This window comes from Furipterus horrens, unplaced genomic scaffold (genome assembly GCF_987537825.1).
Source record: "Furipterus horrens unplaced genomic scaffold, mFurHor1.1.pri manual_scaffold_2, whole genome shotgun sequence".
Classification (NCBI taxonomy): Eukaryota; Metazoa; Chordata; class Mammalia; order Chiroptera; family Furipteridae; genus Furipterus; species Furipterus horrens.
Window position 1 is genome coordinate 38,163,310 of NW_028327172.1, and position 27,763 is coordinate 38,191,072.

Genomic DNA, 27,763 nt, shown 5'->3' on the forward strand with positions numbered 1-27,763 from the left:
TCTCCCGTGGGTTCAAGCACACATTTATTCATTCACTTATTCTTTAAACACCCACTTGCCATGTGTTAGGGAACTAGAGGTGAATGACATAAATCCTGCCTTTTGGTGGCTGTGTCTAGCTGGAGTGACAACAACCTTACTCTCCTCTAAATACTAGTCTAATAGAAGATTATAGAAATTGGCATGAGCTTAAACAGGATCTTTTGACCTCTCAATCCATGTTGACTTCAGGGACTTCTGTGTTTTTTGATGTACCAATGGCAACTGTAGTGAGTACAGAACCCAGAAAACCTGTTCCCAATTTTTCTTGTGATATTCCTAAAATGTTTTTAAACAAACAATTATTCTTTTTCCAAACTATGAGTAATAATAAAGATAATCAACACAAACTAAAGCAACAAATAAAAATGAACACAGTAAAAATTTTGTTATTGATTGAAGAAATGAATATTAGTATCATTTTCATCTGCCAAATTTGATTCAGGAAAACTAAACTTGGTTGACATCACAACAACAAAAGAAACCCTAACTGTAAAATGTAGTGTGGATTTAAAAGTACTGATAAGTGAATCATATCTTAATTGTTAAATCAATGCCAAAAAATATTAACCTCAATGAAAATAAGTCTAGTAAAATCAAACTGGAAAATTAGTATAAAAGGAAATGTATTTTAATTACATTATATAGAAAATTAACCGAGAGAATTAAATTGCCTTCGTGACATTTACTTCAGAAAATACTTTCTGAATGGAAATTTACCACTATGAATATAATTTTGATTAAAGCACTAAGTAAGGTATAAGCTACCCAGGGCTAAAATAACACGGGTGAAAGCACCTGTATGCTTTGAAGTAGCACCCAGGACAGAGTGACCACTCAACACATGGAAGCTGGGTCAGACACCACAGAGGAGATGGCATTTAGGCTAGAGGTCAAGGAATGAGAGTGTATTGTTCAGGTAGGGAGAGGAACAGGTAGTCCAGGGAGTCGGGGTGATGTGTAGGTTGACAGCTGAGAAAGAACATGGCTGAACTGTATGCCTGGGTACTAGGGTTCTCTGACAGGACATGGAGCTCAGACAAGAGGGTCAGAGACAAAAAAGGTAGAGCTATCAGATGGGGGAAAATTGGTCACTGGTAATCAAAGGGCAGCCTTTTGTTGGCTCTTTGCTCATCCTAGCTTGTCTAACACTTTCAGTAGTGACTTAAGTAAAAGGAAAAACGTGTACTTATGGTAGATGACCTGGAGCTGAGAGAGTTCAAACACTTCTTGGGTACCAACATTGACATTTCTAAGTCTGGAATATCTAAGATTTGGTTAGTTACACAACTCTTGGGCAACAGAAGAAGGTTATTTCATAAAGCAGATACATGCTACATACTCCACCATTGTTAGCATATTAGGTCTAGTCTGGAAGATGATGATGATGATGATGATGATGGTGATGATGATGATGATGATGGGAACTTCCAGTTATTATGTGCTATTGACCCATTACCTTGTACATATGACCTCACTAAGATTTATAATAGCCCTGTGATGTCCATGCTGTTATCCCCATTTTGTAAATTAGGAATCTGAAGGCAACAGGATTTAGTACCTCCCAAAATCACTCAAGATTAGAATCAGCCTGACTAGCTTCAAGGCTCATGTCTTATCACTGTGTCATGTTGCTTATCCACCTCTACTTGCAGGGCTGAAAATCACCCATGGCACACAGTTCAATTTCAGGGGCTAACTTGAGCCAACGTTGCTTTGGAAAATGGTCCCATTTCTGTTTCAGTGCTTGATGATCTAGCCCAAATCTGTCATGGAGGCCAGGCCTGGGTTAGACAATACCACACAATGTCTTTGCCTGAGGTTTCAGGAGACTTCAAAACTGGGTGTGTCAGACAAGAGCTGAGCAGAAAACCAGAGTCAGAAAGGAGGTAGATTGAGGAGCTGCCAAAAAAGAGGAGCCAGAAACAGACAGAAAGTTAGAACTCTGGGTTCAGGGAACCACAGACACAGAGGCGGAAAAGAAAGCAAAGGGTCTGTAGCAACGGCCTGGAACAGGCATTGCCATCATTTGAGACTTTTTACAACATATATCTAGGGTTAAAGGGCTAGAGACTTTGCTAAAAGAGGTTCAGGCAGGTTAATATGTGCTTATCTAGCCTGCTGTGAACTGAAGCACATGAGGGACAATATGGTTCTCCCCAGAGGCCTTGGACTTGGAGGTCTCAGTAATCTCAGCTCACTGCTAGCATCATAGTTGTTCTCACCCAGCCATGAGGAAGATGATTAAAAACACTGGGTACCCCAGTTTCAAGTAAATCAGCTAGTCTCTGCCAGTATAGTTAGACCTGAGAAAGAAGAAAACGGGTGTGGGCACTGGCATTCCTGCTCAACTGAGAAGCTCTCAGGAAACCTGTCCCTGGAGACAGAGAAAATTAAACACTTTAAATTGGATTTTAGTCTCTGGTTACTTCTAAACATTAGGGTTAGTCTAAGCCAGCTGGAGCTAGAGTTCAGAATAACCTGAGAGCTTGGAATAACACATCTGTGTGTGTGTGTGTGTGCGTGCGCGTTAGTGCATGTGTGTTTGTGTGTGTTGTGTGGATGAAGATAGTGAGCCCTGCCACCATTTCATATCATTTTGTCATGAATTAGAATCTGCTTTGGCATTGCCCTTCAGCTGCTGTCATGGGGTGTAGCCTACAGAAGGCTGACATCTGTACAATAGAATAAATGTTCATCTATGTGGTCTTCAGAGGCCAAGGATTTTAAAATACACTAAACACAGTTTCAAGTTTGCAGACTTTTGTGCTTTCTAAGGGAATTTTCCCACTGACTCAAAGCTTTAGCCAAGGCAACATCCACCTGTTCCCTTAGAACTGTGTTGGATGTTAATAATGGTTTCGGTGATTATCGGAGGTCAAGACCTAGCCTTTTCTGGTTCATATAAATGAGTTACTAAAGGTCCGGGAAAGATGGCATTGAGATTTTAATCCCAGGTGATGGGAAGTTTGGGGGTGCTATTCGCTGAGAAAAGGGTGTTTGGGATAGAGAATTGGTTTGGGGGCAAGGGGAAATGGAGCAAGTTTGATATTAGACGTAACAATGGAAATAACCAAAAGCTTACATTATTCCTCTATCTATTCATTCATACAGTGAACATTTATTGTGCTGCTTGTGTTATACCCTTGGCATTAGGGTACAGAGAAATGTAGTATCTGGATCATGACATCAATAGGAAGTCAGATATACGTAACTAAAGGTAAAGAGAAGACTCAGAGGTGAGACAAGGGGAGCAGGTGTCCTCTGTGTGCCCATTGAAGGTAAGAGGATGGAGGAGCCCAGTAAGGATGAATGATGAACTGAGAAGAGATTTTAGAACTGAGTGTGGGCACAGGAAATGGAGGATGAGGGCAGAGTGGTGTCCCTGGTTATGGAGAAGAATTATTTAGAATGATAAGAGCTACATTGGTGGAAAAAATCACATATTTCTGGGGAAGGCAGTGTTTCAGGAGTGCAATAACCAAGCTAAGATGAATAGTAATGGTAATAGCTACTATTTAGCACACATTTTGTGTTTAATGAACTTATTTATTTAATGCTGGGCACTGTGCCGGACACTGGGTACACAGTGATGGACAGGAGAGTCTTGGCTGTGCCCTCAGAGAGCTTACATTCTAGTGAGTTTTATGCTGTATGTCATTTACTTTTGCAGGGAACCAAGGAGGCTAGAATTATTGTCCTCATTTTACAGATACAAACACCGAGGCTCAGAAAGATTGGGTCACCTGCCCAGGTCCCACAGGGAAGGGGTGGTAGAGTGTGGATTGGAACACAGTTCTGTGTGATGCCAAAGACTAAATCCCCACCTGTACCATGAGAATGTGAGCAGAGAAAGGGCTTGCAAATGCAGCTGGAAGACTTTGAAGGAACAGGTTGAGTCAAAGGGTGGTGATTTAAGACAGATTCAAAAGGCTATGGAGGGAGTGGCTAAGGATTGAAAGGAGACAGAGTTTAGAGATTTTATTTACCCCTGAAAGGTGGGAGAGGGAGTCTTTGAAAACTGGGAACTTAGTGCCTGTTTGTAGGCAGAGGCCAAGTGCCAGGGCCGTGGGAAAGTACAGGCGACCTTGAAAGAGTGGTTGAAATGCCAGTTTCCTTCTAGGTGGTCAGCTATAGCTAGCCCTGCTCCACGGGAATGTCTGTCACTAGGCACGGTCTCCTGGGGCTGTGGGGCCTGAAATTCCCAGGGCCCTGGAGGTCTGAGCAACCTGGGGCTGATGAGGCCTATACCTCTAGGGTTTGAAGGGTCTTTCCTGCTTGTAATCTCCATGTATGAGGGAAAGTTGGTTCCCCAAGCAGCCAGGAACCAATCATTCTGCCGCTCCCAGCAGCCAAGGCACCCGAAAACATCCAGAGAGAGCGTCCTTGCTGTAGCACACCACGTCTATCACACCAGCCACACAGTGGCTCTTCGCACATACAAACCAGCCACCAAACAGACGCAGCTTAACAGTACGTGTAAGAGTGTTGTGGTTAGTAAAGGTAAGTGCAGAATAAACCCTAAAGAACAAAGCAATTTAACAAGTACAGAATTAAGCGACTAGCTAGCAATGTGGAGAGCAGAAGAGGGAGAGCAGGCATGGACAATTTTACTCTGGGAGGGGCTTCACGACTGTGTTTTTAAAATTGTGTTCAATGAGGGAGCCATAGAAAAAGTAAGATTAATAAACTACATGGAAAAGGTAACAATTAATAGTTTTGAGAGTCAAACTGAAGGAAATTTTTATTTTCTTAAGAAGTTGGGGCCAAGGAGGAAATTGGCTCTAAAGGCCATTATTGGGACAATTAGTGAAACTTGCTCTTGGACTGTAAGTTACATAATAGTACTGTATCTATATTTATTTTCTTGATTTGGAGGGAAAAAGCCAAAACAAAAGCAAAAAATAAGAAATAAAATTGGGAGCCAGCAACACATGTTAAAGCTTTGCAAAGTCATTCTTTCTGAAACTGCCTCTTTCTTTTTCTTTTTCTTTCTTTCTTTTTCTTTCTTCCTTCCTTCCTTCCTTCCTTCCTTCCTTCCTTCCTTCCTTCCTTCCTTCCTTCCTTCCTTCCTTTCTTTCTTTCTTTCTTTCTTTCTTTCTTTCTTTCTTTTTTTTTATGTCTTGTTTTTCTTTATTTGAATCTGCCTGCTGTTTTTTATCATGTTCTGAAAGGTAGCTTTTTGCTCCCATTACATCATGGTTCTAATTTTCAGGGAAGGACTACCAGGCCAGGCCAGAATTAGTTGCTTAGAATGACCGATAGGAACTGAAATAGGTTTCTCTTCCTCTTTCTTCTCCTTTTCCTCCTCCTCCTCTTCCTCCTCTGTTTCCTCCTCCTTTTTGTCATCATCATCATCATCACTGTTATCATCATTGCCATCATCATCACCATCATCATCACTCAGACTTTGGCTTTCTTTTGGCAAGGAATGATATTCATATATCTGAAGCTCAGAAGGGGACTACAGAGACATTTATTCCCATTACAAATGCTCTTTACTTTGTGAAGCTGTTCAAGGGGAAGGGCCCCTGTGAGGAAATTTTCCCAGTGCTTGTCAGGGACGAGTTACAGAAATTACCCCTACACACAAATTTTTCTACCAAGCAAGGCTTACCTGAATATAAAGTCAGTCCTGAAAATAAAGAGTTAATCCCTGGTGAGCTACCCTAGGGAACAACATTTATCCCTTTAGCTCCCTTCTCTCTATGTGCTGCCTATCTATCTGGTTTTGGACAGTCCATGGAACAAGTCCCTGGTCCCTTTCCTTCCTTGGTGCAGCGCCCAGCAGTGAGGGAGCACTGAATGTGGGGTGCCCTCCTTTAATCTTTATGCCTGCTTCAAGTCCTGCCCATCAACGAGTGAGGGTCTTGATGACCTGCGTAGTTTTCACTGCACTGAAATGGTAGCCATGTGAAGAAACTGTGGAGCAGGAGAGAGAAAATGTTAGTAAGACATATACTTATTTTGGAGTTTAATGTTTCTGAAATCGGGTTTGCCTTATCACTTTGGCCTATATAAATAAATAATAAATATATAAATAAATTACAGTTTATTTTCCAAACTAGAACACTTTTGAGAATGAAAGAGGGTACTATTAATAATGACACTGGAACAACAGGTATAAGGCAGTCTTGTCATGGGCAAGCCAGGACATATGGTCACTGGGCTTATCATTTTATATGTATATTTAATGCAGTTCATTCACTTTACATTGTTAGGTGCCTACCATATGTGACGTTGGGTATACAATGTTTAACAAAGGACATGCAATGTTTAAAAAGTAAACACAGCCCCTTTACTCTTGGAGGACCTAATGGTATAATGGGATGGACAACTGATAAAAGGAAACAGGAAATAGATGTATAGTTGCAAATTGCAGTAAGTGCTGTATTAGTTAACTCGGGCTGCCATAACAGCATACTATAGACTAGGTGGCTTAAACAATAGGAATTAATATTCTCACAGTTCTGGAGGCTGAAGGTCTGTCATGATGCCCACGTGGTTGGGATTGGGTGAGAGCCCTCTTCCTGACTTTCAGACTACCACCTTCTTGCTGCGTCCTTAAGTGTCAGAGAGAGAGCTCTAGTGTCTTCTTTTTCTTATGAGGATGCCAGTTCTGTCTGAGCAAGGCTTCACCCTTATGACCTCCTTTAACCTTAATCACCATCTGAAAGATTCTGTTTCCAATACAGTCACATGGGGGTTAGGGCTTCAACATATGAACTGTAGGGGGTGCAGTTTCGTCCATAGCAAGTGCTATAATGGAAAACATAGACTGTGAGTTCTAGAATGTCAGGGATTTTGTATGTTTTGTTCTGTGACAAAATTCCCATTTCATACAATAGTACCTGGCACATAGTAAATGCTCAATAAATAATTGTTGAACTGCATTAAAGCAAAGAAAGGACATGATCTGATTTATAATCTTAGAAGAAGGATTGGAGGTCAACAAGGGTTGAAGTGAAGAGACCTGTTAGGAGGCTGTTGATAGAGTTGTCCACACAATGATAATGGCAGCTTGGAGCAGGATGTTGGCTGTGCAGACTGAGAGATGTGATTTAATTTAAGCTATATTTAAGAAGTAGAACTAACTGCATTTGCTGGTGTAATTGGATGTGAAGGAGGAGGAAGAGGACATAATTATAGATGAATTGTATAATTATTTATGTAGGTTTCAGGCTTCGGCTATTAGGTGGTTGAGGGGAAGGCCAAAGGACAGATAAGGAGGCAGGGAAGAAAATAAAGGACTTGCTTGTGGACAAGGTAAGCTTATGGTTCCTGAGAGACACACAAGTGAGGGCCACATGTAGGCAGCTGGATATAAAAATCTCGAGCTCAGAGGAATGTAGTATGTCCGCCTGCCTGAATCTTATCATCAGTGGACTCTTACAGTGAAAATAATTAGACCTAATACTTAGTGGGCTTTATACTTGTGCTGGATGTTGAAATAAACCCTCTTCATGTATTACCTCACTGAATTCTCAAAACCACTACTTTACATCGTGTCAGCTTTGTCTCCATTTCACAGACAAGGTAACCAGATGTTAGAAGAGGAAATGGATTGCCCAAAGTTACCAACCCATCAAGCGGGAAATGTAGGCTTTGATACCAAGACTGTTTAACCTCAGAGCCTGCGCTCTGAATACAGTGACCTCCTGTCTTCCAAGGAGCAGAGGCCTTGGATACATTTGCTACTCTGCTTCTAAATTATCACATGACCTTGAACCTCAGTTTGCTCACCAGGAAATGATGGAAGGTGATCTCTCAGGTCCCCTACAGATCTACTAGACTGCAAGGCTGATCTCTTTTGTAAATCCTATTTTTAATGTGAGTTTTCTGTAAGTGACTTTCAGAGATGATACCCAAGCTGACAATTCATTTTGATGTGTATGAAAAGGGCAAATCTCTTTAAGTGGAAAACCCAGCACCTTGGCTTTCTTAATCTGAATTCCAGTGGAATAAGAGGAAAGCTCCTTAAAACAAATATCATTTCTGAGTGAGAGAATGTTCAGCATCTCAGATTCATTTTTATCACCTGAATGATAACCTCAAGGGTCCCATGGAGCTGAATGTGGGGGTAATGCTTGGGCCAGATACACAGCTTCCTCTAATGTCTGCACCAGGGTCTGCCAATCTGCCCAAGTTCCCCACCTATGCTGTCTCAAGTGACACATGAGTCACCCGTCACTGTTAGATGGCCCCCACTCTGCTGGATGACAGAGTATATGCTTTCCTACAGTGATTCTTGGTGGCCCTGCATTTCATAAAGAATCCTCCTGACTTATCATGGGCCATTGTCATTCTTTTGAGGGGACATCTGATATGGACAGTCAATTTGAACTTGATTGGGGCATGCTAATGAGCCATTCATATATGTGGGATTGTTTCTGATTAGATTAAATTTCTGAGAGAGTAAAGAAACAGCCACTGATTAAAGACATAAAAAAGGCAACACTTTAAATGGGTAAGTGGTTCATCTTCATATAGAAAAGTATAAATTAAACATAGTCCAGGGGAATCAGCTCTGAATAGCAGCTGGGTAGAGCAAGCTTTTCTGAATACATCCACAAAGAGAAGGCACTCACAACAATTCAAAGGGACTTAACTCACCAGAGAGGGCTCAGAACACTCCCAAGGAAATAATAGATGGGCCAAGTTATCTGATAAAAAGGACTCTCAGACTCGGGATGGGAAGGGTTTTATTTGGATTTCAGAAAATTGCTCCCAGACCCTGTGACAGTCAAGCTCATTATCATTCTCTGGTAGCACCAGCGATGGTAATGGGGCCAGAGATCTTAGTTCAAAACAAAGACGTGATTACAGTAGACAGCTCTTGAGCCAACGGGACTCTGATTTGGAATTTGGCCAATACTTCGGCCTCTGAGCATGGGACTTCTATAGTTTTGATTCTATAAAAATGCACGGACTGGGACTAGCCAGCCTTTGCAGCCTCCCTGGCTCATTCTGGGATTAGTGGACCTGCCACAGGGCTGCTGTCTGTGGTTGTCTGATGAACCCTGAGCCATGTCTGATCTCTGAGCCCAGGCCTTTTCTTCTTCCACCCTGCTGACTTCTCCCTGGCTTTTCCGACCTCTGCTCTGGTTCTGAACTTGAACCAGGCTCTAACCTGCAGCCTGCTTTGCTAGGGTCCTAACATCTTGCCTGCTCCTGGCAGCTTCCTCTCTCATGCCTTGGGACTAAATCTGCTCTTTGATAGCAAGCTAAATCTCCAGCGTTTGGTGAGGTCCTGCTCTGAATTGACTCATCACTTGGATTTGAGAAGCTGTCACTTTCCAGACAGTCTCCCCCAGGGCCTGGAACCTTCTGCTACAAAGTCCACCCAATAGACTGAACCCCTGGTTATCAGCGCTACAGGGCCCAAGCCCAAGCCTCTCTGGCCACCTTGGCTCCTTGCACACTGGCAGATTGTATTAATCAGGGAAATGACCACGGGCTACAATAGCAGGCCCCAGACTCCAGAGTCTTCACTTCACAGTGCCTGAAAGGGTGGGAGGCTGTCCTGGACAGCTATTCTCCAAGTGGTCACTGAGAGACTCAGGTTGCTTCTCTGGTGGGTTCCCCATCTTTGAACTTCAAGGTCGTCCTGGCTTAAACATCCAGCAGATTGGGAGGGAAAGGGGTGGAAGTGCTTATGGGCTTCCCACACTGGGTACTCACCCACCTTTGCCAGGGAGAGACAACTGTCATTTTCTTTCTCATTCCATTGGTCTGAGCTGCTCACATGGTCCCTCCTGACTACAAGGGAGTCTGGAAAATGCAAAGGAGCACACAGGTGTTAGTGAGCATCAGGAGCCTCTGCATCCTTGGAGACCACTGTACTCCTGTCTCGGCTTCACCATCCCCAGCATGTCCAGGCCTGACTCCCCACTTTTCCTCATTTTTGTCTTGAGTCCAACTTAGCCTGAGTTTGGACAATATTAATGAGGCCCATTGGCTGATATGAGATTTGAGATAATGATGAATAAACTCTCCGAGGTTAGAACCATTAAAGGATGTCTTCTAATTGCAAGGACCACATTTGCCATGACATCTCCCATGAGGAAATGTATTCCCAAGGACCCCGTCATTACAGTCAGAGCATTAGGTCCGAGGAAAAACAGGGTCCTCTGTGTGCTGGGCTAGCATGAGCCTGGTGCCACTGCTGCCCCTGGCTTTCCTGTAGGTAAGCAGCTATTTCAACAAATCTCCAGTTCCTAAAAAACAGCCTTTTAACTTTTTTCATGAAAAGCTTCCAGACATTCCAGCCCAGCTGGTCTCTCCTTGGAATTCTGCCAGGTGACTCCTCCTGCTGACCTCTGACAGTTCTTAAGAATCCCTTTCAAACAGGGAACCTGCTTCAAGTGCTTCTTAGGGCTGATCCGAAATCAGACCCCTTCAGGGACCCCTTCCAAGAAAAAGCATCATTTTTTCCTCAACAGCAATTCTGTCCAGAAGACTCTTTGGCGGTGTTTATTGTAAGAGGAGGGCATGGGAAACTGTATCCCCAGGGAGTGTTTTTCAGTGAGGTCTGATGGAAGAATAAGCATTGTCAGACTTTAAAAATGTTTCTTTATACTTTAAAATAACAAAATATCTACCCTTGGAAACCTGAGAGAGCACCAAGCAAAGTACGGTAGGAATAGTTCAGGACTGGAGCCCAACTCTTCATCCTTCATTCATGCAGTAAGGATCTATCATGTGCCGACCCTGTTCAGGTCCCGGAACCTCCTTACTGAGAGCGAGGTGGCCATGGGCCTTTATGTCCGGTATTGTGGGTCAATAAACAACAAAAAGAAAAGCTCCATTTCACTAGTCATCAGGGAGTTGCAAATTATACTACAGTGAGAACAAATTTCATATCCATTGGATTGGCAAAAATTAAAACATTGGAAGTGCCAAACGCTGGTGAGATTTTTGAAGCAACATGCATGCTCATCTGTGCTGGTGGCAGTGGAACTTGGAAACTCCCTTGGGAAAAGTCTCCCTTTTCCTAGGTAGGTTGACTGTGTGTGTGCCTCAGATATTCCACAGTAACGTAAATTCACTGAGAGGTTCCTGCTCTTAGGCACCGAGAGACTCACGTAAGATTGTTCCAAGAAGCACTATTCATAATCCTGGAGACAGCCAGACTGCCACCCAACAGGAGAATGCCTAAATAAACTGCTGTGTATTTATACAATGGAACACAATGGTGAGGAAAATAAATGAAGCAAGAAGCAAGTTGCAGAATGCAGACAATATGCTTCCATTTGTGCAGAATTCAAAAACAGCCAAAACTAAAGCTAAACAGGTAGTTTAGGTTGATGGCAAGGAAATTTTTAACAAAATTCAGGATAATGGATTACCTCTGTAGGTGAGGAGGAGCATACAGAGATTTTTAAGTTCTCACCAATGTACTGTTTCTTAAACAGGTGATAAGGAAACAGTTGTCACTTACATTACGTGTCTTTAAACTGTACATATGCATTTTACACACACACAGGGCAATCATAAACACTGTGCAGGGGCAGGGGGGTCGGGTACAGGTGCTATAGGAATGCATAGCAGAGGCATGTAACCAAATTTAGGGCAGCAGGGAAAGTAGGTAGGAATCAGCCAGGCAATTAAATGGAGGTGGGGGCTGAAGGGAGGAAATTCCAGTAAAGGGAATGGCACAGGGTGGGTGAAGAGAAAGCCAAGAACATGGTCCACACTAGGAACTACAGAAGTTGGTGAAGCTGGACAGCAGACGGTAAAGTGAAGCTGCAGTAAATAGGAAGGCCCAGATCTCAGAGATTTTGCACATCATGTGAAGGAGTGTGACTGATCTTCTCTGAAGACTAAAGGTTGCAAGTGTGGGAATGAGATGCATTTTGGAAGGAGGTCAACTCCACGTTTTACATCATCCCCATCCCAGCTCCTCCTCTACCTCCCACCCTTGACCCTGGCTTGCTGATGGTCCCCGACTCTTGGCTAGCCTTGCCCAGATTTGACCTCTCTTCCCTTCTTATTCCCTGGCTGGGTCAGGACTAGGATGAGACGGGTGAGGTGCCTGTGGCTTAGTGTCTCTGTTTGCCTGCGTGTTTGACCCTACAGCCCCTCTGTGGATGACTCTGGTCTCCTGCCGGCTGTTCTCAGGCCTCAGCTTCAGCCTCCGTCCTCCTCGCCTTTCTCCCTGCAGCCTGCCGGCTTTGGCTTTCTCCTCTTGTCTCGGCATTTCAAAGCCAAGTTAGATGAAACAGCTACACAAGAAAAGATAATTAACAACACAAGCCAAGAAATACAGACCATGTGAGTGGTACAAATTATGTGTTTCGGGAGTTTGGAGGAACGGGACCAGGCTGACTTTGGATGGACAGGGAGCAGAAAAAAGGCTCTCTGGGCTAAAGGAACAGTGGGAACATTTTGCCAAGCGCAAAGAGCTCATTAAAAGTCATAAGGAGATAAAAGCTGGAAAAGATTTGTGACCTTAAGCCGTGGACCGTGGCTGTAAAGTAGAATGTTGACATGCTACCACCCCCAATCCCTTGCCCACAATAAACATTAGTAATAAATTATGGCAGGCTATCCCACTGAGCCCAGAGAGAGCCTCAGAATCCTTCTCAACACAGTGCTTTGGAAGGACATTAGCAAGCGAATGGATTTAACACAGGAGTGTTATTTGCTGTTCCTTCCATAGACTGACTACAGAGTGGTCACAAGTCTCTGAGTAGGAGAAATGGTCAGTGTGTATGTGCCATTGGCTTGCCTCCAGTGTCTCCCTATTTTACAACTCCCAATTCACAATTTTGCCCATTGTGCCTCAAATACCGGGCATCATTTGAGGTTCTGGCAAGAAAACTTAGAATCACCCAAGGAAAGAGGTAGAAGGGATCTAAGGCATTATTGAGTCCAGCTCCTCCAGTTGGCAGCTGAGAAACACGGAGGCTTAGGAGGGAAGCACACTTATTTATGTAAGAAGCAACAGTAAACTCAGTCTTGCGACCCTGACCTTGTACCAGCAGCTCCCAGTCCTGGGAAGGGAAAGGAACCTGACCTTCTCTAAGAGCCCACCATGTGCCTGTCTCTGCTGGGGGGAGCCTTTCATACAGCATCTCTTTTAAACCTCCCAGGCTATCGTTATTCCCAATAAAAAGGCAACTGACATCCAAAGACTGGTCCAAATCAAAAGCTAATGTGGGGTAGAGGCAGGATGCAAACCCTCTCCACCAGTTCCCAAGACCTGCATGCCTTCTTGTAGTTCCCAGGTGGATGCTTCAGGCATTTTCAGAGATGACCACACACTGGGGGCTCTGCAGGAAAAGTGAATGGGACTTGACTTCACTGCGTAACTGTTGTTTCTCTGCATCACGTTCTTGGTCACATCTGGGACCCAGCAATGACTCTGTGGGCAAAAGCAGGTGTTGGCGAGGTTGGGGGCTTTCTCTAGGGTAGCAATATTCACCTGGCATGCTGCAGGAATGTTTAAAACATGCAGTACCTGTCTATTTAGTCAGGGGCACTGACCTCTTTTCCCTTAGATTATCAAATTAAAAAATGACAACAGCCAGCAAAACAATAGCTGCCCGGTGTGAATGAATCAAAATTGTACCTATTTTTTGTCAGATCAGCAAAGAATATATTCTTTGGTGTGCTGCTGAATTCTTGTAATTAGTTTGCGCATGCCATGAGATGAAAAAAGTGACAAGTCACTGCCCTAGAGAGTTCAGGCTTCCACAAGAAGACGCTGCCTGCTATTGCCCATGCCCATTTGATGACTTCCCAGGTTTTACGACGTTAATTTAAGCTCTGCAGCCAAAGTAACTCTTTCTGGTTGCAGCAGTATGCACTTAAATGTCAGAACTTTGCTGGCAAACCGCTTGGGTTTGAAGGGAGTCATTATGTTCAGTAAAATCTGGCCACATTTGATGTTTATCACCTTTATTAGAGGATCTCGCTGAGCTACTTAAAACCACCGCTCTATATAGTTAAAGTCCAGGGCTCTTGGATTGCTGAAATCACTCATTCAAGTAACAGTTACTGAATACACAGTAGGGGCCTGGTGCAGGTATATACAATGCGATCCTTGTCTTCCTGGAGCTTATAGTCTAGTGATGAGTGGGGAGACGGCACGGAAAGAATCAGTATGTAAGTAAGTGTTATTAATAAAGAGGACAGGGCACTAAAAGTATTTAAAGGGGATCTTATTTAGATTGGGTGGGTCAAAGAAGGTAGTATCCGAGCTGGGTAACAAGCGGAGTGGTGGTAGTGGGCGGGGGGGGGGGGGATTATTCCATAAAGATGCAATAGCAGGTGCAAAGGTACAGAGACAGGAAAGAACTGGGTGTGGTCAAGAAACATGCTGGCCAGGGCCCATCTAGAAGCCACAAGGTCCAACCCTGGTCTGACATGCTGTCAGGTGTCCTCAGTGCCTGTAATAATGCCTCTTGTTATAATGACCCTGGGTCACATGCACTTTATTTAAAAATTAAGTTCTGCATTTTGGCAGTTTCTCCCTTTGCTTTGTAACCTCACCTGCCTTCTTGGTTACTGATCCTTGGTCTTCAGTTCTCAGCCACCCCTTTGGTACCCGTTCCCCTGTCCTCTCTCCCATTCCCCTAGAATTTGCAGTGCTAAGTCGTCGTTCTCTCCTACGCCTTTGTCCTCTCTCAGTGGCTTTGCTTCTCGGCACAGTCCTTGCCACCTAGAGCCTCCATCTGGTTTGGGTCTTCCAAGTCACACCAGCTGCGACGTGTGTCCCAGGCCCGGCTGCCTCTCTCACTTCCCTTCCCCCGGCCGTCCCAGGCCTCCATGGAAGTTTCCTGATGCCGTCCTCCATGGAGTCCAAATGCCAGTGACTTCCTCCCCTATCCTTTGTCTGCCAACCATGAGACGGTCTCTGAGATCAGCCATGAGTAAGACTCCTGAGAATCTCTCTATCTCAGCCACTGGTCAGCAGGAGCCACTCATCAGCCGGGGAAGGGAGAGCGCAGGTTTTCTCTTGCTCAGTTCGGTGTCATTGGCCAGGGTCCAGAAGTGGTGGGGACCACATGCCCAATGCCCCAAAGCTGCCAGGAACCCAAAGGCTGGCACCCTCTCCACAGATGAGCCTTTTCACGGAAGAGAGGACAGGGGAGATGACCCCAGGTTAACAAGTGCGCCCAGTCTTCAGAGGGGGACGACTCTGGAAGGCAGCCCATCTGCCATCTGGTGGGCTTCAGCCAGACGTGTGAGTCCTCTGCTCCCTGAAGGTAGGTGTACAGGAGGAGCCAGATAGTAGAAATTATTATTAAGTAATAGTAACAGTGGTTATTATAAAGTAATAGAAATGGGTGCAGACTGGGGAATTAATGTCCCCAGCACTGTGGCAGGAGCTTCCCAAGCCCACAGCCCACTGCGGGGACCACTGGCATGTGCGTTTCCTAAAGTTGCCACTCAGCCAGGACACGGCAGGGTTAGCCCTGACCCGGATGTCCTGTCCACACCTCCTTGACCGCCACCACGCAGCGCTCACACCGAGGCGGGCACAGGGTAGCAGCTATCCTCACGTCCTCTCCCTCTTCCACTGGGAGAAATTGGGGCTTGAGATAAGTAACCTGCGGAAGGTGGCACAGCAAGCAGGTGGCTGGTGGCGGGGAAGCAGGACCGCAGTGCCCGCGCTCCACAGCCGTGCCTTAGAACCCAACGCGCTGCACCCATCCGGCCAGCCGCCCCTCACCTGGGCGCCCTTTAGCCCACGTCTGCAGTAGGATCTGGTGAAGAGCTTAAGAACCTTCTGAAAGAGGGAAGGAGGTAATTAAACAGCAAGCACAAGGGTGCTGGGATCAGGAAAGTCCGGGCAGGAAATACAGCACAGCAGGCCGACCTGGTGGAACGGGGTGCGGTGATGTGATACCGAACTGGCACCTGTGGATGAGTCGGGAAGCGGGCCGGCGTGGGGCATGTAGTTGCATGCGTGGAAGTCTAGGGCTGAGAGAAAAACCTGGCACTCTGGAGGAAGTAAAGACATGTCAGCATGGCTGTAGCACAGAGTGTGGGGACGCAGGCAGGAGGCTGGAGGGGAGGGCCGGGGCCAGGCCCTGAGGGGCCCCAGGGGCTGCGCTGGGGAGGACACGGGCAGGAGGCCTGTGATCCAGCCCACACCTGCAGGAGATGCCACTGGCTGCGAGGTGGCGAGGAGACAGGAGGAGGGAGGCAGGAGGCTGTCGCAGAGTCCAGATGAGACCAGACTTGGTCTGCACAGGGCCATGGCAGCAGGGTGGGGGGAGGGGGACGATTCAAGAGCTCCGCAGTGAGTCCCCCTGGCCACTTTTCCTGTGTGGCTAAGGGCATGATGCGTGGTGCTGCCACCCCTCTCTGATTACAACGGCGGAATCACGCACTCTGAAATGGAAGGGTGAACTGAGTCTTTGAGAAACAGGCCTCATAATAAAAGGGCTTTGTTATGAGTCATGTTCTGTATTGTGTTGCTGAAATATGTCAAGTAATAGCCTCAGGTTCGGTTGCAAAAAGAATAATTACCCTGATTCTTTGTGTTGTCAATAACATATCCACAGACTTCCACTGAAAATCTAAGCAATGTGAATTAGAAATCAGCACAGTTCCCTGGACGCACAGGTCGTGGAAATGAAGGTGCAGTTTAGAGCCTCCCGTGGCTCACACTCCTGATCCTCAGGACCCCCCTGGGTGTGGGAACACTTCAAAAGCAGGGTCATCCTGGGGTAGCCTGGGGTCTTCCTTTAGCTTTGGTGGGGGTCAGACAGACCCTTTTGTCTTCAGTACTGGTTCTGTGGTCCCGGGCAGAGGACAGCCGTCAGTCTCAGTCTCTTCACTTGCATTTAGGGATGATAACAACTGCGTCACAGGGTGTCCTGAAGAGTCTGCTGTATAAGTTGTATCGTAATAGCTGAGATTGATGGAGTGCGTATTATGTGCCAACACTTTTCTAAGCACTTTGCATATCATAACTTTAATCTTTTCAACAATTTCATGAGATAGGTACTTTTACGATCCCCATTGGAGATGAGGAAACTGAACCACAATGAGGTCAAGTGACTTAGTCAAGGGTCACATAGGTAGTAAGGAAGAGCCAGGATTTGATCCCAACCCATTTGCCCGTAACCACCATGCTATGCTGCCTCCCCGCAAGCACAGCCCAGGGCCTGGAGCAGAGTGGTTGGTCGGTGGGAGTGCTCATTTTCTTTTTATTATCCCTAGATAATATGCTAAGTGCAAGACAAGCTTGGAAAGTGGTAAATCAATAAATTGCCTCCCAACACCAACAGCATGTAGGGACCACCTGCTGTGAGATAGACTGACGAAAGAGAAGGGATTCCCTTCCTAACTAACATGGGGAATTAAGCTCTATCCAAGGCTGACCTTATCTCGCAGGAAGACATACGGTTGTTGATGGGTACATGTTGTCAGTGTAAGCATTACCCACATAGTTGTCCAGGTGACAATACCAGACAAGGGTCCACTGTCGCCCACAAAGGCACCCTGATTGCTTTCCTTTAGAAGCCTCATTCATCAGCTCTGATCAGGCATTTTAGACTCATCCCACGTTTATTAAGTATCAACCATTTATTGATTGACTGACTAAGTATCAATCTTTTATTTATTCAACAAATATTTACAAAGTACCTATAGGTACCAGCCTTTTCTTAGGTGCCAGAAATGAGAAATGAGTGAGATAGGATATGGGTTCCATCCTCTAGGAACAAGAGCGAGGGAGGCAGGCTGCCCTATTAGGAGGTAAGTTGTGATATCAAGAGCTCTGAAGGCAAAAGGAGGAAGCAACGGGCTCTGCCCCAAGAACTGAGCAAAGTCCCCCCAACAGAGGGGTCATGTGGCCAAGGTCTTGAGAGATGATAATTTTTCAGCTGGAATCATAAACAGGATGGACAGAAGCCTCAAGGCACAAAAGGATGTGCATGTTCCGGAACACTGGAAGTTCAGAGTGGCTGGAATGATTGTGGCAACAGCTCCAAAGCACTGCCCATTGATGCTCAGGATGCAAGGTCATTAAAAAAAAAAAAAAATCAAAATCAAATTCCATCCAGTTCAAGCTCCTACTCACCAAGGACATTGAGAAGTTTAACATTACCCTTCTTTGTAGCTCCCTGTCCCTTGGGTTCTATCAGAATTCAGGGCCCAGGAAAGATGGAGTAAAAGGGTGCCTGCTCCCTCCCTGTGGTGATCACCAATCCTTGTCCAGGCCCCTGTGTCTATGTAAAGATGACAGGTCCGCTGGCAGTCCCTGCTCATCCCTCCCTGTCAGCACTGCTGCAGAGATCATCCTCAATGTTTTGTTAACTTCTTCGGGGCAAGGAGAACCCAGATCTTTGGTCACAAAATGTCTAGTTTCTTCTTTGGAGGGGTGAAAGGGATGGAGAGAGAAGGAATATTAATTATTTGCTGATATATCTATAGCAACAAGAAACAAGGCACAAATTAATGACCCAACAACCTCCTTGGGTAGGAGTGAAGATAAGGGATGGCTCGCTCCCTTTGCAGACAGTGGTCCAGAGGGACAAGGTGAAGAGAGCTGGATTCATCCATGCTGATGTTGAGTGGCCACCTGTGGCCTGGCTTAGAGGCACAGAGGTAGGTCTGGGCACTAACGAGTGGCTCTGTGTCTCCTGCAGGTGTGGCAGTGTGGTGGGAGCGTGGAGGTCCTGCCCTGCTCTCGGGTTGCCCACATTGAGCGAGCCCACAAGCCCTACACTGAGGACCTCACCGCCCACGTCCGCAGGAATGCCCTCAGGGTGGCTGAAGTCTGGATGGATGAATTTAAAAGCCATGTCTACATGGCATGGAACATACCCCAAGAGGTAGGGAGCCCCTATGGGAGGGGTTTATTGGGGTTTGGTGGGGGAAAACAAACAAACATGGGACTAAATCCTCCTTCCCATGGATCAACCAGAGTCTTGTTTACCATGTGAGAGTGGGTGCTTAACCCCAAAATATACTACATGTTGAAGAAAGGGGGCTGATGATGAGGTGCTAAGCCATGGCTTATCCCTACCCCCATCCCTGGTCAGCGTACTTGAAAGAGGCTGTCTTCTCTCCAAACCTTAGTATCCTCATTTTAAATGAGAGAAGTTGACCAGGTAGCTCCAAGGTCACTATATTCTCAGGTCCTCAGCTTCTCTGACATTTGGAGTTTCATGGTCCTGACTTAGAAATATACCAAAATTCACAAAGTGCACCTTAATCGCCCTGTAGATTGAATTCAAGCCTCTCCATCAAGTCTTTTTTCTTCCTAATCTTCACTTGAGGATATGTTTGTTTATTTTAGAGAGAGAAGAAGGGAGAGAGAGAGAAAGAGAGAAACATCCATGTGAGAGAGGAATTACCAATCAGTTGCCTCCCGTACGTACCCCAACTGGGTATCAAACCCTCAACCTTTTGGTGTACGGGACAATGCTCCAACCAACTGACACACCTAGCCAGGGCCATCAAATCTTTGATCAAAGAAATAAGGAATGTCCAAATGCCTTTGGTATTTCTCGAGCCACATGGATGGAGGTGGGATACAGTCCCACAGTTGCCCTCAGGAGAAGGGAACTATTCTGGACACTTCTTAGGCTGCTTCTAACTTTCACAGAACACCATCATTGCCTGTCACTGCCCTCTGTCCCTCGAGTCACCTACACTTAAGAAGTGCAAGAGAGAAAGCAATGTTTGTCTAATCAATCTGTTCAGTCTTGTCATATGTCATATGGAAATGACCTTGGACCACTGAGTTGAAAGAGCCCAACAGATGCCAACCATGGGTTCCCAACCTGCTTAGCAGCCTGTCTGCCTGGAGATCATTGCTTATGCTGCATTCTGTGTGAGTCAGAGCTGTCGACCTCATGGCCTCCTTCTTGCCTCCCGAGGCCAGGACTTCCCCTGGGGAGTCCTTTAGAATGCCTCAGCTCTCTATTCCTAATAAGGGAATGAGTGATCTTTGCTTCAAGCTTCCATATGAAGGCCTGCTTCCTGATATCTCCCCTAAGCTAATGTTTCTCTGGCAGAGTGATCAAGTAGGCTGGGCTATGTGTACATACAAGTATTAGGCAACCCCACCACCACCACCACCATCATGGGGGAGGGGTCTGAATTGTGCATACTCCCACCACCAGTGAGATTTCAGCATTTGGGAGGATGAGAAGCCAATGAGCCCCCATCAGAGTGTGCCCAACCCTAATGAAGCAGTCCCAGGATTGCAAACCCGACAGTGGGAGTGTTTCTAAGGAAACAGTGATGCCTTCCGGACCCATCTGTGGCTGTGAGCGTTGGAGCACAGTGTTCTGGGCAGCATGCTGAGCCCTGCTGTGGGTGTCCTCTGATAGAACATTGTTAAGAGCACTTGGAAACTCCCAGGAGCTCACCAGTGAGACATTGTAGATCCCCTGGCTCTGCCAAAGGACTAGAGTCCTGTTCATACTCCTGCTCCCTTCCCTCTGTATTCCAAACCTGCAAACCTTCTCCTCCAATTGCATGTTGAAATGCATAGCAAATCCAATGAGGACTGAGTCAGCTAATTCAAACCAAGTGAAGCGGGGCAGTGGTGGTGAATGCCAGAAAGCAAATGAGATGCGAGTGTCCAGGTAGAGAAGGGGTGGTCACCGTGTTTCCTAAAAAATCTGTCTATTGACCTACCTCCTTGTCTCCTTCTATATCCAAACTGCCTTTTATACCTCTTATTAGATTTCTGGAAAAAGTCAACACTTTTTTGTTTCCCATTCATGTCTCAAGTCACATCCCAGTACTCCATCAAAGCTGCTTTTGACAGTCATCATGGACCTCGTAAAGTCTTTAACCTATAGGATCACGCCTTTCCTTGTAACTCTTGTTTCCTTGGTACCATGATTCCACACCCAGAACATTCTCATCTCTCTGCAGTTGCTACTAATTCTTTTTTTTTGGTGGGGGGGGGGGGGACTCCTTTTACTTCCACTCTGGCCTAAGTGTCCCCAGGGATCCTTCCTTGGCCCCCGCTTTCATTATGATTATGCACCATGTCTCTGGGTAGTCTGTCCTACTTTTGGGTTCTGCAACCACCTATCTGTTGACAAATGCCTGATTAATATCTCGAACCCTGACTTCTGCCTTTAGCTTCAGACTTACAGCTGACAGCTTCTCCTGGGTGTTCCCACAGGCACTTCAGACTGAATCTGACCACAGGGGACATCTGCCCCACCCCCAGACCTGCTCCTGTTCTTATTCTTTGTCGCAGTTCATGATACCACCATCTGCCCAGACATAGGAACTTGAAACTGAGCATCTTATTTTAATCCTCCTCTTCCTCAAACTTCATTCCAAGTCCATCCCCAAGCCTTCTTCTCCACTCCTGCCTCAACTCAGGCCTTGTCTCTTCCTCTGACACAGTCTCCTTTTAGATTCCCTGGCTCAAGTCTTAGCCCCCTCAGACCTGTTCTGCACACTACACCAAGCTATCTTTTAAAAACTCTCAGTGACTGTGTTATTACGCTACTTAAAAGTTTTTAAGTGATTCTCTAGTGTTTGACACAGATCTAAGATTTCTCCTTTGCCCGCCTCCCCAGCCCCACCTTCCGCCAGTCAGTTTTGGAGTCTCCGCAGATTGCTTGGACTGTGGGAACTGCCCGTAGCTCCCTGTCCATTCTGTGCTGTCTCAGCTCTGGGTATCAGCCAGCTCTGTCCTCTCAGCTTGGAATTCCCTACCCAAAACCTCTTCCCCCTCCTCCACTTTTCCCAGTTCCTCTCCATCCTCTTACACTCCGCTCCAGTGACCTCTCCTCTGGGGAGCCGATGCCAGCTAGGGAGAGTGTTCCTTTTTGCGTGGATATCTCTGTCACTGTGTCAACACCCTATAAAAGAATGGTATATTCTCTGAAAGTCTCTCTCTTATAGACCAGTTGTTCTCAAATCTGGCTGGACTTGAAAATCACTTGGGCTTCAGCACCAGAGATTATGACTTAATTGGTTTGGAAGGGGACTAGGGTCCTTGTATTTTTGGAAAATTTCTCAGGGATTCTAATGTCCACCCAGGCTGAGAACCACTCCACTAGACCATGGGCTTCCTTAGGACAGACTGTGTTATTCATACTGGTGTCACCATGCCTAGCACAAGGCGGGGCACATGGTCAGAACTCAGTAAAACCTTGCTAATGCTTATTAACAAATGAATCTGCTGGCCATGTGTGTAGTCTCATCCTCCCTTGGTCAGTGGCTCCTAAAAGCAGATCTGTAGATCAACTGCAGAAGAATCACCTGGAGAGCTTTAAAAAATAATAATTCTGGGTCTTTTCCTCAGAGGTTCTGATGAATAGATATGTGCTGGTGCCAAAATCTGTGAAAAGCTCTCCAGGTGCTAGTTTGGGGCAGCCAGGTTTGGTAACACTCATTTAGTTTATCATGTTCATCTTTCCAAACTTACCATTAGTACCACCTACTCCAGGAAGCCTTCCTTGACTGCTCACTTCCATTTCCCTGCTATCCCAGCTGCCCCATACCATGAAATGGACTAAGGATCCTTCTTCTGTTGTCCCTTAACACTCTTCCCTCCAAGCTTCACACTATGTGCAGAAAGTCTGTTTACTTTTCTGGATCTTGCAGACTCTTTTCTGACAGACTGTGACTTCCTCCTATATAGCTACACAGTGCTTAGGAGAGTGCCTAACATATACTAGGCACTCAGCAAAGATGAGTTAAAAACTAAAGAGGAGAAGGTGTAAGTGCTGTGGGGCCTCCATGTTTGCTCAGGTGCCCTTGATATGGTGATGTCCCAATACTGTACCTTCAGCTCAATCCCGAGCACATCTGTGTTCTATTTACTCAACTTTTCATCTCAGCTGCAAACGTAGAGCTGGAACCTTCAACCTTGCCTCATGCCTATCTTGAGAATTAAGTTAATATCTGTAAAAACCTTGATCAGTGCTTGACAACTGGAAAGCACTAGATAAGTTTTAACTCTTACTGATGCTATTGCTCTGCCTTCTGCATTTGCACCCGGCTTTAAAATGTCCCTGCTGGGCAGTCATCCTGTCTTGCTACCTTCTGTGCTGAGTCCCCCCAGGCTGTGCACTGAACGGAAGTGACTCTCTCACCTGCTCCCTTACCATGTCCAGTCTCAAGCATTTAGAAGGCTAGAGGAGCCTCCAGCTCTTGCTTCCTTCTACTTTAATCGAAAATCAGTTTGCTTATCAACAAACAGAAAGTCAGGGTGCAGCAAAGCATCGATATTTTCTTACACAGGGTTCAGGAACTCTAGACCTGCTCCTGCTGCTTCTTGCCAGAGGACAGGCTGAGTGCCAGGCATGGCTCCCCACGGTGCTCAGGCAATGGCCCTTCTTTAGGCCTGGCCAGAAGGCATTGGGTGTGACTGCACACACAGGCAGCAATACTGGCAGCTTCTCGAGTGGCTAAGTACGTTAGTTTCTTAGGGCTGCCAAAACAAGTTACTACAAACAGAGTGGCTTCCAGCAACAGAAATTTACTGTCACAGTTCTGGAGGTTGGAAGCCCAAAACCTAAGTGCTGGCAGGGCCAGACTCCTTTCAAAGGCTCGGGGGGGGGGGGGAATCTTTCCTTACCTGTTACAGCTCCTGGTGGCTCCTGGTATTCCCTGGCTTATCGATACATCACTCCAATCTCTGCCCATCTCTGTGTCCAAACCCCCCTCTCCTTTCTCTTATAAAGATTTAGGCTCACCCTGAATCCACAATGATTTCGTTTCAAGGTCTCCAATTAATTATATCTACAAAGATCCTGTTTCGAAATAAGGTCACATTTGGAGTTTCAACTAGGCAGAAATTTGGGGAGACATGCTTCAACCTACTCTGGCAAAGGAGGAAAAATACATTTATTGTTTTCTAATAATAAGGGCCAAGGTAAACTTCTGTGAGAAAGTGTGCTTATTTCTTAATTTCTGCTCCCTGCTCTGCAAGAGCTTGATGCAGTTTACAGTAACCACATAGTCCGGGAGTACTGAGCCATTAAAACGGAAAGGGGTAGGTCAATGAATAAACAGGAAGAGGAAAGGGCCATGCTAACCAGCAATATAAGCTGAGGAAACCCTGATTCTTGAGTCTCCTAGAAGTTAAAGTACAGATGGACTCTGATGCATTATATCTTTCCCACCTTCAATTAGGAGAGAGATAAACTTTCCCTTCGTCCTGAGGGTAGGAAGTTTTCCCATGGGAACACTGAATTTTAGGAAACCACAGAGACCTTCCTGAGGCAAGTTCCTCTAGTGGCTCCTGGTAGAAGCTGAGGCACAGTGTTAATTTGTCTCATAAAAGGCAATTCTAGCATGAAAGGGGAAGGCCTGGGTCCGGGTGCATAGCTTGTGATATAAGGATAAGGTGCAGACCAGTTTAAAGTGTTAGTACTTAACAGATCCCTTGGGCTGGGGTGAGGGTGGGCTGTTTACATTTATTGCCAGTTGGTATGTTCATCACTTCATAAATATGGTCTCAACTCAGGCTCATTGATGTGGTTCAGGTGAAGTGCTAGGCCAGGGACACAGAGATAAGTCAAACGTTTCCTGGCCATAGGGAGCCAGGGTCCAGCGGAGAGGCCGAGTAGCGGTTGCTGGGAGGGTGTGGGGCAGGAGCAGAGGCTAGACCCCTTATAGGTGAGGTCATCAGGAAGTGCTCACTGACATTTCTCCCTGGGACCGTCAACCTTCAGGCTGTAGCAGGTTTACATTTTTACATTACCCAAACTCTGCTAGGCAAACATAAAAGTATTTCTTCTATATTTACATTTTGTTTTATTCAAGCCCCCCTTGTCTGATACCAACAACTTGTGATCATATTCCGATACATGCCGCAGCCATCTTTGTGGTTTTTCTCAGACGTTTCAGACTTAAACTCTGTCCATTTCACTATCATCCCATCCCCAGTTACTCGATCCCCAGAGAGGGCACTAGAACCAATGTCTGCACAGCCACCCCATGGACCGCAGTATCGATGGCAGAGCTGTACCCCTGTCTTCCTCTGTCTCCTCTTGGGGCTGTGGTCTCACCAGATCCCAGGTCCCTGGCTCCTCTGTCAGCCCCTGAAATGTCAGGACGTCTCCATTTTCGGCTATGGCATCAGCTCTCTCTCAGCTGATGGTGTGCAGGCCCTGGGACTCTGATGCTCGCCTCTGCACTGGGACAACCAGAAGTGCGGGGGCTTCTCTTTCCTCTCACTCAAGGACACACTCACGCCCCCACTACTACTCCTTGCCTGCTGCACCTCGATGGCTCAAGGACCACCTTTCTGATACACATGGGAAGCATGGGGCATGAGTACTCTCTATGCTAAGACCCCTGGCTTGAAGAGAGAGTCTGCATCTCTCCTAGGGGCTTGGCCTTAGGCAGCAGAAGGGCAAGCTCTTGCAGGTTCACGGGGTAAGGTTAAAAGTACGCACTCCAGACCCACATTGGTTGAGTTCATCTCTCAGCTCCATTTATTAACTGTGGGACTTTGGGGAGGTCACCAAGGAGGCCACTGAACCTCTCTTTATCTTAACTCCTTGTCTGTACCTACTTCATAGGTTTGAATAGAACAATATACATAAATATAAATAAATATAAATATATAAATATGAACATATATGTCTGTCTCATACAGCGCAAAGCTTAGCACATTGTTATATAAGCCTAAGCTGTCATGACTATTAGGGATAGTGTTAGAATTAGCACTATTCCATCTTCAGCTCTTTTCCCTTCCACTGCCCGCCCCCCTCACACCTCAGTATCTCTCGGCTTCTCTCTTGACGTAGGGAAAACCTTACTCAGGTTGTATCTCTCCCACTTTTTTACCTATAGCCAGACTTCAGCTTTTTTAATTTTTTTTTCAGTCTAAAATTTAAGGATTTGGTATCTTTCTTTTCAGTGGCCCTTGATCACAGTTCCCACCAATGCTGACTCAATGTTTCATAGTCCAAATGGAGACAGTTAAGGGGTAAGGGACGGTTATGGGAAATGTGAGCTAAGTTCCCACACTGTCCCTTCATTAGACAGCCCCCAGGAATCCTAGTTGGGGAGGTCTGGGGAGAAGCCATGCCCTGCTGGTGGCTGCATCTCTGCATTTGCATCCCCGTGTAGGACTCAGGAATTGACATCGGGGACATTACTGCAAGGAAGGCTCTGAGGAAACAGCTGCAGTGCAAGACCTTCCGGTGGTACCTGGTCAGCGTGTACCCAGAGATGAGGATGTACTCAGACATCATCGCCTATGGGGTGGTAAGGAGCCAGTCCCCCAGGGTTCCATTCTAAGAGAGTCAGGGGCAAGGAGAGGGAACAGGCCTCTCGGCCTCCCACATGGGCCTGCAGGAGACCTGTGGCCGAGAGGCTAGTTTCTAGAGCTGCATGCAAGGCAGCCTTTGCTTTCATAGGCCAGCCTCTCCAGTCCCTTAGAACAGGTGCTTAGACTCTCCTGAAGAGTCCTAAGCAATTCAGCTGTAGCCCCAAACCTGCACACTCCGCTTTGACGAAACAAAACCTGCCAGTTAGGTTAAGTTCGCAAGGCCTCATAACAAACACCCGCTGTTCCCCAAGCACGGGTGCCTAAGGTTCTCTCAACCAGCTTGCATGATTCCTGGAAGGGGCCCTGGGAAATAGAACCTTCTTGAGTTTGCTGCATTTTGAGGGATATTTCAGTACTGCTTATTGATTGGCACAGATTGGCCTAACATTCAGAAGTTGGGCACAGATGGAGGCAGCAAGGTGGAGGGGCAGGGCACAGGGTTTGGGTCCAGGCAGACCTGGTTCTAGTCCTGATCAGGACACCTGCCTGGCAAGTGTCTCAATGTCCTATGGGCCCCAGTTTGTTCATATGGTAAAGGGGTAGAAGAAAGTATAAGATATATACATGTGTGTTCTATCTAAGGTTAAAAAACTCTGAATGTGACAAACTCTACTCTCTCATTCTTAGAATATCCCCAAGACCATAAAATTCTTATGGCATTTTAAAAGATATCTGATTGATTTGGGGATATCTTACTTGATTTTTGCTGATTGAACAAACACACAAAGTTTTTCTACTGAGAGTTACACCCTCAAAACTAGCCCCTGGGGCTACCTGCTTCACCCCGTGTTCCAGATGAGAAAGCAGAGAGGCAAAGTGACTTGCCCATATGTACACAGGTAATCAATAGTGACACTGAGTGTAAAACATCAGCTGTTGATGTCACTTCAGTTCCCTCAGACATTTTTGATGTACCAGGATGAAAAGTTAAAAGAGAACTGAGGCCTCTTCCTTAGTGGTCAGAACGGAGCTTGAGGCCTGTCTCCGCAGGAACATGTTGGGCTCAGCCTCTGCCTGGGAGGCGAAGAATCCTTGTACAAGAATCGGCCTCAGTGTGCTCTGTAGGCCTCCCAACTCTAACATCCTTGGATTCTAACGGAAACAGAGCTGAGATCCCAGGAACCCCTCCTCCCTGGAGATAGCCTATAGAAAGGGGTCATATCCTCCCACAAGAGTCCCCATGACACAGTTGACATGTCCTCAGAGAATGGCCCAGTGGCCTCTTGCCTCTCCACTTCTCAGGTTGGTATAATTGCGATGTCTGAAAACTCCTCAGCTGGTGCTACCCAGCAATTACCTGAGACTCAAGATCCTGTCGTCACCATGGAAACACATTTGCCTGTGAGGGGCCCATTAACCCCACCTACGACCCCTCAAGAACCATTCTGAGGACACAGTTGCTACTGGTGCCCCGACACTGCGCATACCAAGTTGTCTGTGCCACTTGGCCATTGTTGGACCCAGTCCAAAAAGGGCAGTTAAGCTAATGGGGCT

General features: G+C 46.2%; 1 protein-coding gene across 1 annotated transcript in view; it reads left to right on the forward strand.

Moving 5' to 3' along the window:
* The window catches only part of GALNT18 (polypeptide N-acetylgalactosaminyltransferase 18), a 162,995-nt gene that overhangs the window by 88,691 nt on the left and 46,541 nt on the right, over positions 1-27,763 (forward strand). Inside the window, exons 7-8 of the mRNA XM_090267276.1 lie at positions 18,648-18,833; positions 26,068-26,205. Coding sequence (XP_090123402.1) covers positions 18,648-18,833; positions 26,068-26,205 — 324 coding nt within the window. The remainder of the gene's footprint in view (positions 1-18,647; positions 18,834-26,067; positions 26,206-27,763) is intronic.